General features: G+C 30.9%; 1 protein-coding gene across 1 annotated transcript in view; it reads right to left on the bottom strand.

Annotated features, from left to right (window-relative positions):
- The window catches only part of ncana (neurocan a), a 99597-nt gene that overhangs the window by 45591 nt on the left and 38237 nt on the right, over positions 1–15769 (bottom strand). Inside the window, exons 3-8 of the mRNA XM_048164072.1 lie at positions 12992–13366; positions 8412–8586; positions 8083–8210; positions 6033–6314; positions 4336–4464; positions 967–1428 (exon numbers count right to left, since the gene is read on the bottom strand). Of these exons, the coding sequence (XP_048020029.1) occupies positions 967–1428; positions 4336–4464; positions 6033–6314; positions 8083–8210; positions 8412–8586; positions 12992–13366 (1551 nt within the window). The remainder of the gene's footprint in view (positions 1–966; positions 1429–4335; positions 4465–6032; positions 6315–8082; positions 8211–8411; positions 8587–12991; positions 13367–15769) is intronic.

The following is a 15769-nucleotide window of genomic DNA, read 5'->3' as shown; positions in this document are numbered from 1 at the left end:
TTCATAACGCTCCAAAGCTTCCTGAAGCAGTGTTTTGAAATCAGCCATCACTATATAATTCCTTTTTTTTTTTTTTTTTTTTGGTGCACCAAAAATATTCTCGTCACTTTATAATATTAATATTGAACCACTGTACTCGCATGAACTGATTTAAATATGTTTTTAGTACATTAATGGATCTTGAGAGAGGAAATGTCATTGCTGGCTATGCAGGCCTCACTGAGCCATCGGATTTCATCAAAAATATCTTAATAATTTGTGTTCCGAAGATGAACGAAGGTCTTACGGGTGTGGAACGACATGAGGGAGAGTAATAAATGACAGAATTTTCATTTTTGGGTGAACTAACCCTTTAATATATTAAGTAATTTTACTTCTTAAGCAAATGTACCTTCATTTAAGAATGTTTCAATTGTTTGTACTGGAAAACAAAACAAATATACTGAGAAAAACCTACTCTTTTGCTGTCACACCAAATGTTTCTGATAAGAACCACCTGAACATCCTTTAGAAGTCCTCAGCTACAGTGAAGTTCTGTAGTTTTTGGGTTCTACTAGAACAGGTTGATTATTCTCCTCATATTCTCCATTGTTGCAGCTCCTCTCTTCCCAGTCTGTCAGTAACGCTCTGTTTAGTTCCTGTCTCTATGAAGCCCCTCCTTCTGAAAAGCACAATGTGCTCTGATTGGTCGGCTGGAGCAGTGTGTTGTGATTGGTGTTTGGGAAATGTCCCGCCCGTTACCATAACCACCAGTTTCAACACTCTACTAACTAACTCAACCAGGCCCCGCCCCTTTATTCTGCATATGAATTATTTAAATGAGGAAAATTGTGAAGAAAACTCAAAATGGAGGCGTTTCAGAAACACTGATATAGAGAATATGTTTGCAGAGCTTTTTCATGCTCAAACTGCATCATTACACACTAAAGAAAGTCGAACATGGAGAAAAAGCAGTGTAATAGTCACCTGATCCAGGAGTTGCAGTGGTTTTCATGTCCATCACGGTCGTCTCCATAGCAGCCGCACTCTTGGTTGTCGCCTCCGCCTCACTTCCTGTCAAGTAGCTCCAGGGTTTCCATAATGAGCTGACGATGTTGGTGAGGGAACTCTTGCCCTTTCCTTGAGGAGCTGTAGGACTGACAGACTGTCCGGACAGACCTTCATCCTCATCCTCTTCCTCTGTGGCCGATCCGCCAGGACTCAGATCTGACCCCGGAGCAGGAACCACCTGTTCGCTGTCTGGGAACGAGTCCAACTGTCCGCTCCAGTCCAGAGACGTGTCTCCAGCGCGGAGACGGACTGTCAGATATTCGGCTGAGAGCTCGGGGGCTTCGGCGGCCATGTGCGGCTCTTTGTCCAAATCCACCTGTCCGGTCCAGTTAGAGGGCTGGAGGTCAGGAAGGTCCGACTGGCTGGCAGCCTGTGCGTCTGGAATATAGTCAGAGAGGAGCTACATTAACTTTAACATGATCTACAACACTGTTTACTTTCAGAATGTGATATTTCCAAGTGAAACAGGATATTCAACAAGAATAGATCAGATTTAACTCGCTCTCTCACTGGCTGCACAGCAAGCATGAGAAATAACTCATTCTGCTCACAAAAGCTGCATTTAGTTCATGAAAAATACAGTAAAAATGGTGAAATATTATTACAATTTAAGGTAACTGTTTTCTATGTGAGTATATGGTAAATTGTAATTTATATCCTGTGATCAAAGCTGAATTTTCAGCATCATTACTCCAGTCTTCCGTGTCACATGATCCTTCAGAAATCATTCTGATATGATGATTTGATGCTCAAGAAACATTTATGATTATTATCAGTGTTGAAAACAATCCTATTTTTGAGGAAACGGTGATACATTTTATTTTTCAGGATTCTTTGATGAATAGAAAGTTAAAAACATCAAAATATCTTTATTTTAATTATAGATTATTTATTAATATCATATATTCAATTATTTAATACTATGTCATTTAATACATACTATACTTAATAGTATATTATTTAGTATATTTATTTATTTAGTAAATAACTATTTAAAACATAATATTAATACATAATATATAATTTTTATAAGAATTATTATATTACAATAATATAAATAATTATAATTATATTAATAATAATAATAAATTTGTTTAAAAAATTAAAAACTTGCTGAATATTATTATTACTATTATTTTATTATTTTAATTATATATTATGTATTAATACTAGGGGTGTGACGAGATCTCGTGGCACGAGATCTCGCGAGACTAAACTGTGACGAGATTTCTCGTCGAGGCGAAAAGTAGTCTCGTGATGTTGCCATGACAGAGTGTTAGGATGATTACGAAAGAATATGCCACCGCTACGTTTACATTATGCCTCCACTGTCGTTTTGCTTTGTATTTAAATAAAAAAAAAACCATTTAATTCAGTTGGATAACGGTCGCCGCCGCTCCATATTTACAGAGTACGCGCGACCGTTTAAAAGTGAAAGTAAACGCGCGCGCGCATTCAAACGTGATTTCAATACCCCGCATTTTGAAAGCGGCTCCCTGATGAATACAGATATCTCTCAATATGAAAGCTATTTTAGGCTGGGCAGTGTAGTTGTAACCATCTCTGAGCTCTGTATCAAAGAAAAATTTGGTCTTATTTGATCTTTGAATATTGAGAGAGTGCGATTATGGTTGCACTTATTGTAAAGTGTTACCATAAAAATGAATAACAGTTTTCTCTTCTTATTATTAACTAGTACAAACAATAAGGTTTCATTTGTTAACATTAGTTAATGCACTGTGAACTATCATGAACTAACAATGAATGACTATTTTATCAACTAACAAAGATTAATAAATACTGTAGCAAATATATTGCTTGTTGTTAGTTGATGTTGGTTAATACATTAATGTTAATAAATGAGACCTTATTGTAAAGTGTTACCATTTTTATTTATACTGTTTTTATTTCTGTGATCAGATTGTGGAGAGGAGTTCAGTTAGGAGGTCAAAAGCTGTAGAAGCTCATAATTCATGTACAGTAAGATCTGAAGAGACTGAAATCATACAGGAGGGAAGTCAGTCAGTTGAGTTAGTGGCAAAACCTTTTACATTACTTGAGTATTGTTGTCTTTTACTGCATATGATAATTCAGTCTCAGAAAGTAGAACTCAAATGACATTCATTACAAAATGATTAGTTAAAACATTTCAAATACACCTGCAGAATATTTTTTCTAGTCATGTATTTCGCCATCTTGTCTCGTCTCGTGAACTCAATCTCGAGTCTCGTCTCGTCTCGTGAGATACTGGTCTCGTCACACCCCTAATTAATACTATATATTAAAATATTTATTTATTTAATACATATTATTCTTAATAGTATATTATTTTATGTATTTATTTGACATAATATTAATACATAATATAAAATTGTCTATAATAATTATATTACAATATAAATAATTATAATTATATTAATAACAATAAGAAATTGGTTAAAAAAATAAAAACTTACTGAATGTTATTATTACTATTATTTTATTATTTTAATTATATATTGCATATCGATATTATATATTAAAATATTTATTTATTTAATACATAGTATACTTAATAGTATATTTAGTATATTATAGTAAATAAATATTTAAAACAATATTAAAACATAATATACAATTAATATAAATATTTATATTAAAATATAATAATAATAAAATTGGTTTAAAACATTTATATTTTTGTGGAAACCGTGATACATTTTATTTTTCAGGATTCTTTGATTAACAGAAAGTTCTAAAGAACAGCATTTATTTGAAATAGAATCTTTTGTAACATTGACATCGTAACAATGTATTTACTGTCACTTTTGATCAATTTAATGCATCTTTACTGAATAAAAAAAAATTACACTATATACTGTGACTCCGTGACTTTTGTTGGAAAATATGACTGATTTCCTTATAATTTTCCAAGCCATTCTAACTTTTAAAATTTTGTAACATCACCTTGGTGAAATATTTATTTATTCTCAGCAGAATTTAAATATCAACCAAAACATTACAAAAATGTTTGCAAGGTCATTTAGAAACAAGTCTTAAAGGTACAGAAACAAAATCAGCCTGTTCTGAAAATTTATGCAAAAACCTTGACTAATATTAAATGTGGACATGAGAGAGAAAGATAAAAAAGTTGCAATAAGGTAAAATATGCTCCCTTTACCAATAAAACAAGATGTTCTGATGGATTCTGGGCTGACAGTGACTGAACATCCTGAGCTAAACACACACCAGCACCAGATAATCCACTGCTTAATGCTGAAACATCAAGAGTGAGAATGAATGTACCGGTGGTGGAAGACTGAGACTGGGACGCGTCTTCTGTCGTCTCCTCTGAGCTGTCGTCTCCAGTCATGTACCTCCACGGTCTGAGTAAGGACTTCATGATGCCCGTCAGAGCCGTCTGCGGTTTCTTTGCTGTTGACGAATTCAATTCAATTACTTCAGTTTCTCTCTCTAAACACATTACTCAAGTGATAGAGCACATGCAAGCAATGTCAAGGTCACGGGTTCGATTACCAGGGATACGCGTAAGCCTTGAATGCACTGTAAATCACTCTGGATAAAAGTCTTGTCAGATAAATAAATCTATATGTATAGTCAAACATGTTTAGAATGACATACCAGCTACTATTTCTTTTTTTTATGTATGTATACTGTGCAAAATATGCAAATTTTCTTAATTCATGGAATACCAAATTACAAAATATGAAAATTAAAATACCAAATTAAAATGTGAAATATACAAATGGCACACTGTGAAAGATATTGTGTGTCATAAAGCAATGCGTTTGACTCGACTTTCCATTTCAAGTGTGACAAAAAAAAAATTGTGTGCCTTTTAACCCACAAAATTGATTTAAAAATGCAAAATATCTTTATTTCCAAGATGACAGCTGAACAGCACTTGCTGGATATTATATATATATATATATATATATATATATATATATATATATATATATACAATTAAATTAATACATAATATACAATTAATAATATTATTATTAATAATAAATTGTTTGAATAAAAAATTCAAAACAGCTGAACAGCACTTGCTGAATATTATTACTATTATTTTAATTATATATTATTCATTAATATTATATATACAATTATTATTAATTTAATTCATAGTATATTTAATAGTATATTATTTATTTATTAAATAATTAAATATTTAAAACATAATATTATTACATAATATACAATTAATAAAATAATTATATTACAATAATATAAATAACTATATTGAAATATAATAATAATAATAATTATTACTATAATAATATTAGAAACAATAATAAATTGATTTAAAAATTTAAACTTACTGAATATTATTATTGCTATTATTATATATTATATATTAAATTCTTTATTTATGTGTAGTACATTTAATAGTATATTATGTAGTATATTATTTATTTAGTAAATAAATAAATATTTAAAACATAATATTAATACATAATATACAACTTCTATAATAATTATATTACAATATAAATAATTATATTAAAATATAATTATAATTATATTAATGACAATAATTTGTTTACAAAAATTAAAAACCTGCTGAATATTATTATTACTGTTATTCACTATTTTAATTATATATTATGCATTAATATTACATATTAAAATATTTATTTATTTATTACATAGTATAATTATTAGTATATTTAGCATATAAGTAAATAAATATAAACATAATAGTAATACATAATATACAAAAAATATATAACAATAATATAAATATTTATTTTAAAATATAATAATAATAATTGGTTTAAAAAAATGAAAGCTAAATGGCATTTGCTGAATTAAAAATGCAACACTGAAGTTGTTAAAAACATGATGTAGTACACTGTAGATATTTTGCATCACGCTCACATCATGGTTAACAACATGATAAAATCCCACTGCATCTCTAGATCAATAAAATAAGCACAACAGAGTAAGAGCTGCAGTAACACATGACTGCGTACCGTGATAGCAGAAAGCATCAAAGCGTGCGGTTCCGTTGCTCAGTTCTGCTGGAGGAACGGTTCGGACACCTGCTTCTCCGCCGGCACACTCTGACCGCAGCGCGCTGACAGAAAACCTCACGCTCCCGTCGGACAGCCAGCCCGGCTCGCAGTGGTCCAGTCCGGACCTCCAGGCCAGGTAGAGCTGACCGACGGTGGCCAGCTGACCGCCGACAGACGCGCAGTGAGCCGAGGCTTCCAGGTGTGTCAGTCTGTCCGGGGCGGAGGCGGGAAGCACTTCACCTGGAGAACCAAAGGACGAGGACAGATGTAAGAGAGGTTTGGCTGGACAGATGGCTTGTGGGTTGAGCTGAATTAATGTCACTTTCAGTAAATGTGTAGAGGGAATATATAATAAATGTTACAAAACACGTGACAAAAACGAAGAGATGAAGGTAAACCTGTTCAAATTAATGGTATTATAGGTGAAAGAAACGTATCATTATTCACGCATAAATGATTGTATAATGATTTTTATAAATTATTATAAATGCACCTTATTTAAAATGAGGTATAAATTATTCATATGACTAACAGTTCTGTGGTGTTACTGTAATAGTTCATATCATAGACTTCAGGATAGAAAAAACAAGGAAGTTTTGGTAACTTAAAAATATCAATTAATATTGAACATTTTAGACAGACTTAAGAAAAATTAGGGTCATCAGACCTTCAGGGTTACTGCTGATTTTTAAATATATAAAAAAACAAACAAACAAATAAAGAAAGAAATAAAATTACTATTATTATTGTAATGATATAATATGCAATCATACATTATTTAGTACACAGTATACTTAATAGTATATTGTGTAGTATATTTAGTAAATAAATAAAATATTTAATATATAATATTAATATATAATATACAATTAATATAATAAATAAATATTTAATATATAATATTAATATATAATATACAATTAATATAATACATAAATATTTACTATATAAAATTAATACATAATGTAAAATGTATAAAATGAATAAATAAAATAAAATTATCATTATTATATTTTAATGACATATTATGCATTACTATATAATAAATTATTTATTTAGTACATACTATATTATGTAATATATTTATTTATTTGGTAAATAAATATGTAATATATCATATTAATTAATAACATTATTTATTTAGTACAAAGTATACTTAATAAATATTTATTTAATATAATATGAATACATAATATACAATTAATATAGAAAATAAATTAATAATAAAATTATTAATAATAATAATATGTATTATTATTATTATTATTATTATTATTATGCATTACTATTATATATTTAGTTAGTTAAATATTTAATAATAATATAAAATTAATATAACAAATAAAGAATTTAATTTTATATATAAAATTATTTATTTAGTAACTTGATAGTATACTTGTTTAAGTAGTATATTATTTATTTAGTAAATTAATATTTAATAAAATATTAATACATAATGTACAATTAATATAAAAATAAATTAACAATATTTCCAATTATAATAATATATATTATTATTATTATTATTATTATTATTATGTATTACTACTACAGTCAAACCAAAAATAATTAATACATTTTTGATATATTTTTTACTAGTGGGTTCAGGACACTATAGTTCATTTATGTAAGTGAGGATAGCAAAATAAAGCAAACTGTGACATATTTTACCCAAAAATTCTTCATACAGTGGACTACCAGTAAAATTTGGAACCAAAATTAATTCAGACACTTTGACCTGACCATGTTTTGCTTGAGTGTTTTCTGACATAATTAAGATTAATTTTTTCTGACACAGTTTAACTCTGAGATCTTGTCATATTTTATTATCATTTTTTTAAAGTATAATGAATAAACTGAATTAATGGTTGAAATTTTCAAGGTCTGAATAAATTTTTGGTTTGACTGTAGATATTTATTTAGTTAGTAGTGTTTCAAAGCACATAAAAGCAGTATATTAATACATATAGTATATTAATATATTAAAACATGTTTTCCAGAATCTCACCTTGCATGTCATTGGTGAAACAATATACGTCAAACAGTTCTGAAGGGTCCCGTTTCCCATAATTCCTCACCCCACGAGAAAACTCAGTGTGTCCATAGCAACCGAGCTCCGGTGTCTGTACGGGATACCTGTGGAGAGGAGATGAGGCGTAAGATCGAACGAAACACTGTGGGAATCCAGACATCCATATGTAAATAGTGCTGTGCTGTCATGGAGATGCTAATAAATAATTTACCTGCAATATTGCAAAAGTATCATTATGATAGTTCGAGGTGAAAATAACTAGAAGTGCATGAGATTTAACAATGCTTATGAGAGGTGCTGCTGACCTGACGCTCTGGTCTTTGAGCCAGCCGGCCGCACAGCTGTTCATACTGGAGTGAAATGCAGCCCACAGCTGCTCGGCCGTGGCGATCTGAGCCGAATTCTCCTCACACGCTCGAACGGCCTCCGCATAGGAGAGGGAATACCGATCCGCAGGAGTACGGTAGTGAAACACCACACCTGAAAACACACAGACATATTAACACACAGTTAATTAACAACCTAACTCACAACGGCTTCTGTGGACACAGGTAAAGCACTAGGAATTGTAGTCTTTATGAGTGAGTCATTGAATCGTTCATTCAAGAGATTTGTTCAAAAAACATTGATTCATCCAGTAATGAAACAAGTGAAGTATTTGTGAGCGAGTCATTGAATCATTCATTCAAGTGATTTGTTCAAAAAACATTGATTCATCCAGTATTGAAACAAGTGAAGTATTTATGAGTGAGTCACTGAATCATTCATTCAAGAGATTTGTTCAAAAAACATTGATTCATCCAGTATTGAAACAAGTGAAGTATTTATGAGTGAGTCACTGAATCATTCATTCAAGAGATTTGTTCAAAAATTCATCCAGTAATGAAACAAGTGAAGTCTTTATGAGTGAGACATTGAATCGTTCATTCAAGAGATTTGTTCAAAAAACATTGATTCGTAATGAAACAAGTGAAGTATTTATGAGTGAGTCATTGAATCATTCATTCAAGAGATTCGTTCAAAAAACATTGATTCATCCAGTAATGAAACAAGTGAAGTCTTTATGAGTGAGACATTGAATCGTTCATTCAAGTGATTTGTTCAAAAAAACACTGATTCATCCAGCAATGAAACAAGCGAAGTATTTATGAGTGAGTCATTGAATCATTCATTCAAGAGATTTGTTCAAAAATTCATCCAGTAATGAAACAAGTGAAGTCTTTATGAGTGAGTCATTGAATCGTTCATTCAAGAGATTTGTTCAAAAAACATTGATTCATCCAGTAATGAAACAAGTGAAGTATTTGTGAGTGAGTCATTGAATCGTTCATTCAAGTGATTTGTTAAAAAAAACACTGATTCATCCAGTAATGAAACAAGCGAAGTATTTATGAGTGAGTCATTGAATCGTTCATTCAAGAGATTTGTTCAAAAAACATTGATTCATCCAGTAATGAAACAAGTGAAGTCTTTATGAGTGAGTCATTGAATCGTTCATTCAAGTGATTTGTTAAAAAAAAACACTGATTCATCCAGTAATGAAACAATTGAAGTATTTATAAGTGAGTCATTGAATCCTTCATTCAAGAGATTTGTTCAAAAATTCATCCAGTAATGAAACAAGTGAAGTCTTTATGAGCGAGACATTGAATCGTTCATTCAAGTGATTTGTTCAAAAAACACTGATTCATCCAGTAATTAAACAAGTGAAGTATTTATGAGTGAGTCATTGAATCATTCATTCAAGAGATTTGTTCAAAAAACCTTGATTCATCCAGTAATGAAAAAAGTGAAGTCTTTATGAGCGAGACATTGAATCGTTCATTCAAGTGATTCAAAAAACACTGTCATCAGTAATGAAACAAGTGAAGTCTTTATGAGTGAACATTGATCGTTCATTCAAGAGATTCGTTCAAAAAACATTGATTCGTAGTATGAAACAAGTGAAGTATTTATGAGTGAGTCATTGAATCATTCATTCAAGTGATTTGTTAAAAAAAAAAAGCATTGATTCATCCAGTAATGAAACAAGTGAAGTCTTTATGAGTGAGTCATTGAATCATTCATTCAAGAGATTTGTTCAAAAAAACATTGATTCATCCAGATTCATCCAGTAATGAAACAAGCGAAGTATTTATGAGTGAGTCATTGAATCGTTCATTCAAGAGATTTGTTAAAAAAACATTGATTCATCCGAAGTATTTATGAGTAGTCATTGAAACAAGTGAAGTATTTATGAGTGAGTCATTGAATCGTTCATTCAAGTGATTTGTTAAAAAAAAACACTGATTCATCCAGTAATGAAACAAGTGAAGTATTTATGAAGTCATTGAATCCTTCATTCAAGAGATTTGATTCATCCAGTAATGAAACAAGTGAAGTCTTTATGAGCGAGACATTGAATCGTTCATTCAAGTGATTTGTTCAAAAAACACTGATTCATCAGTAATGAAACAAGTGAAGTATTTATGAGTAATTGAAACAAGTGAAGTATTTATGAGTGAGTCATTGAATCATTAATTCAAGAGATTTGTTAAAAAAAACACTGATTCATCCAGTTATGAAACAAGTATTTATGAGTGAGTCATTGAATCATTCATTCAAGAGATTTGTTCAAAAAACCTGATTCATCCAGTAATGAAAAAAGTGAAGTCTTTATGAGCGAGACATTGAATCGTTCATTCAAGTGATTTGTTCAAAAAACGCTGATTCATCCAGTAATGAAACAAGTGAAGTATTTATGAGTCAGTGAATCATTCAAGAGATTTGTTAAAAAAATACTAATTCATCCAATAATGAAACAAGTATTTATAAGTGAGTCATTGAATCATTCATTCAAGAGATTCACCAAAAAAAACGATGATTCAAAAAAATAGTGAAGTCTTTATGAGTGAGTCAGTGAATCATTCATTCAAGAGATTCACCAAAAAAACCATGATTCATGAAATAAGTGAAGTCTTTATGAGTGAGTCAGTGAATCATTCATTCAAGAGATTTGTTCAAAAGATGCTGATTCATCCAGTAATGAAACAAGTGAAGTATTTATGAGTGAGTCATTGAATCAATGACATTATGAGTGAAGATGTTTTTTTTTAATAATTCATTCAGATTCATTAAACATTTTAAATAGACTGCAGCAATTAACATAATGTCAGAACCTCTAGTAAATTACGTTATTTTGTTTAGTTGTCTGTTCAGAATCGTGATCTGTTTGAAACCAAAAAATTGTGATTCTCAATTTTTCCAGAGTCGTACAGCTGCAGTCCGAAGATAAAAAATTGGCAATATTACTGAATGTTAATTGTCTTTTACAGCACATATATTATTTATCTAGAACATTTCAGATGATTTATCTGTGGTTTATTGTAATTTCCCTCATTAAGCGTCACCTGTTTTCCTCATGATGTCAGCTGCAGCAGAATTCACACAATTCCTCATTCTCAGGTAATCAATCAGACCCTTCGAATTAAAGAGTTATGGCCAATTAAGCAGTTAATGAGATCCTCAGATGAAAATGAAAATAAAGCAGAGCTAAAGAAGCGAGGGAAAAAGCTCAAATGAGTATGATATTGACAGTCTGAATCGATGTAATGAGGGGGTCATTAATTCACAGCAGACTCTGAGAATTGTTAATGAACCAGCAGTTTTCCTCAATCTTTATCTGAAAACTGATGTTCCGGGTTCAGATGTGGTCACGTTCGACTTTAGCCTTGCTAAACGATTTTCATAACGAATTCCACTTGCTCACAGAAAATATATTAAGCTATAATTTTCTTTTGATTGAACAGCTAAATAACGACCTTACATAAGGCAAGATATTACTGTAATGTTTTTCTGTAAATCTGATTGAAAATAACGTCTAATGTGAAAAGTGCTATATAAATAACATATAAAATGATAATATTTCATAAATATTATAAATTAATTTATAAATGATCATTTTTTATCAAAATTAAATTTTTCTATAAATTATTATTTTTTTTTTAAAATATTTGAATACATTCAAAATGTTCATTTTTAGCCCTTGTTCACAAACTCTGTAAAGCTAATTTGAAACAATATCTATTGCAAAAAGTGCTATATTAATAACATATTGTAAAATTACAACATTTTATAAATACTATACAATTAAAAAAAAATATACATTTATAAATTATAATTGTTTTAAAAAAATTATATATATATATATATTTATATACATTCAAACTGTTAATTTCTATCCCCAATTCACAAATTCGGTAAAGCTAATTTTTAAACAATATCTTTAAAAAATGCTATAAATAAAATATAAAATTACAACATTTTATAATATTTATACATTTTATATGATGTTTATACATTTTACATTTTATAAATATTGTGAAATTATTTTAAAAACACCAAAATATTATACATTTATAAAAATAATTTTATATAAATCATATGAAAAATACATTCAAACATTTCTAGCCCTTGTTCACAAATTAAGGCAGTATTATTTATATACTATTATAGTATTTATTAATATTTTGAATGAGCTTTTAATTTTTATATTTTCAGTTCCTTTCCATTTTAAGTTTTAGTGATTTTTTTTGTGTGTGTGTGTGTTATTATCATTTTTATTGGGTTTTTGTTTTTTAATATTTTTATTTAGCTTTAATTTATATTTGCTTTAGTTTATTTTTAATCATTTTAGTACTTCGAACCTTTCAATTATTTATATTTTAGTTTATTTCAGCTTTATTTCAATTAACAATGAAAACACTGTTTTAAGGATCATATTTTATCCAGAAATGTGTGCAGTGCTATTAAATATGTATGAAAGCGTTCAGTAACAGCGGATCTTGAATATTAAATTCAGCTCCCGTTGAATTCCGGATGATTTCAGACGCTGTTTGGATCTCACCTGTGACTTCCAGGTTGACTGTATCCTGCTCATAACTGTCTCCCAGGGCGACGTGGCATCGGAAAGTCCCGGAATCATTGGAGCGGAGCTGAGAGAGAGCCAATGACGCGTTCAGATGGTTGGCGGAGTAACCGGGCAGACTGACCCGACCCGCGTACGCCTGATGCACCCTGACCACCCCGTCCCGTGCTGACAGCACCGTCCTCTCCTGGTCTCCCGACCCGCGGGTCCAGTGGATGTAAGGACCGTGGGCCGGGACGAGGGCAGGCGACAGCGTGAACTCACACGGGAGGAGGGCGGAGTCCGCCAACGGACGGCGTAAGGGAGGATGGGTCACTCTCCGGACGGTCACCAGAGTCTCGGCTTGAGTCACACCTGCGAGAGAAGAGAAAGAAATGAACAGGTTTCATTTAAAGCTGAAGTGTGTAATATTTTCTGTGTTTAAATCGTTTGTGGTGTGACAAGACACTGTTACGTTTTCAACATATTAGGCATACAAAAAAAGTAGCCTACATGTATGCATATTTTAATGCAAATATTATTTGCAAATAGTTCAAAAATGATTATTTCCCAACTAGAATTAGACCTAGAATTTCCTTCATTGTTCTGTTAATTTATGCTTTATAAAAAATTGTTCAAGACATGCACTGTAAAAAGTAAAGCGCTATATCTACTCCACAACATTTTGGCAACAGATTACAAGCAATACTATTAATTAAATTCAACAAATAGAATTGAGTTAGAATTAATGAAATTGATTCCTTAAATGTCAACCATTTAAAACTATTTAATGTAAAATTTAAACAAAAATATCTGAATAACAGATGTCAAAGATGAATTAATAACTCTTTATTTTTTATTCCCAAAACTGAAGACACCTGATGATAACAAGCAGAATCACTGAATAAAAGAGAAACACATTAATTAATAGAGGTTTAGATGATGATGTTGATTTCATTGAAAATGTTTGGTCACCATTATTGTGATCGGTGTTTCATTTAGTTGGGTACTTTGATTCTTGGCTTTTTATGTCTGTTTGTGGTTTTTGTAATGGTGTTTGCTAATTTTACACATTTTAAATGGTTGACTTTTAAGCAATTCATTTGATTAATTGTAATTCAATTCTTATATGTTGAATTGAATTAATAATATTGCTCATAATCTGATACCACAATTTTATTGAGTAGATAGAGCGTATTACTTTTTACAGTGTGGTTACGACCTTGTTTAAATTATATTTCAACTTTGTTGGGGTTTTTTTTTGTATTTAAATACACCACAATATGCAAGTTACATATCAGTAAGATTTCAGTACAATAAACATTCAGATTTTAGTTTTTCTAAGAAAATGTTTGTTTGTTTGTTTATTTATCCATGTCTTTTTAGATAACTGGTATCAATCTCAAACAAAATAATTTGCCAGGTCAATGGAAACCCTATTTCCACATTATTAAGCAAGTCACAGTTCTCATGGGGAGGAAGAAAGATCTTTCTGAAGATGAAAAGCATGAAATGGTGCAATGTTGTGCAAAAGGCATGAAAACAACTAATATTGTGTGAAAACTGAATGGAGATTATTGAACTATCATAAGATTTGTGAGTGATTTAGAGCACAGCAGAACTTGGTCAGATAAAGGCTTATTAATGAAAGTTCCTGTCAAAAAAAATAATTTTCATTAATGTTTATTAAATATTTGCGCTTATTTAAAAAAACCTACTTTTTGCGAATGAATCCGAGGTTTTTCGCCCGGTCGGAACTGAACAAGTGCAGAAAGATTCTCTATAGTCAGATTGTCAATAGTTATCGATAAAAGATGAAATTTAAATTCACCTCTGGGATGGGACGCCAAAACGTTTGAAAGTGGGTGTGGCCACTTTTACTAAAACGGAATGAGATAATTTCACCAAACTCGGTACACATTCGTACGGGCTAAGTCTGCAGTCACATGAAAAAGGACATGGCAATGCTATAAAATTAAAAAAACACAAAACATCTATAGTTACAGTCAATCCAATTGATTTGAAAACTAGCATGCAGTGTCGTGCCGTGATTGTCGATAAAAACACGGCGGTTATTGGCTAATGAAGTTTGAGCACCTATTAGACAAGGTTATCGGAGGCTGAACGAAACGAAACTTGGTGTGCCTGTTTAACTAGTCACCCTAGAGGTCTGTGAGAAATTTGAAAGAAATCGGCCACCAGGTGGCGCTATCGTGCTTTACTCCTCTGTAATCACGCTGAGTTTCGCAAATACACGCAATATTCATATCATATGTTAGATCTCCTCATTCTGAACAATTTTGCCTCAAGAACCACTGCTGCCAATTAAATTAAATATATTTTGTGAACTAGTCCTAGGTTTTTCACTCAACCTCAATAAAACCACCGCAGTACAATTCTCCGGACTCGCTTAGTTATAAAAAAAACATTGACCTTTACATGCACTGATAAATTATTTACAACAGCATGAGTGTGATTTAAGGAAGCAAATAGGAATAATGTTTTCAAGAGAAATTCAGATTTCTCCGATGTGATCCAAACAGAAGAAACGTCCAGTTTACTGTTCCTCATTCAACCCAGCAAAAGCCTTTGTAATGTCCTCAAGAGTCAAACACAAAAAACACATGAATAATAGTTGTTCTTCAGCCTGAGCATCTCTTTTCCATCTCAACACAGTTCATTAAAACAGCTGAAGCCACAGACAGAAACTCTCCAAACACTTCAGAGCTGTGAGTGGAAAAACACAAAGATGCTCTATGAAGCTTCGCCTCTCAAATT

Source organism: Megalobrama amblycephala, linkage group LG17 (assembly GCF_018812025.1).
Source record: "Megalobrama amblycephala isolate DHTTF-2021 linkage group LG17, ASM1881202v1, whole genome shotgun sequence".
Classification (NCBI taxonomy): domain Eukaryota; kingdom Metazoa; phylum Chordata; class Actinopteri; order Cypriniformes; family Xenocyprididae; genus Megalobrama; species Megalobrama amblycephala.
The sequence above is the reverse complement of the archived record's forward strand: the minus strand, read 5'-3'. Positions and strand labels throughout refer to the sequence as shown.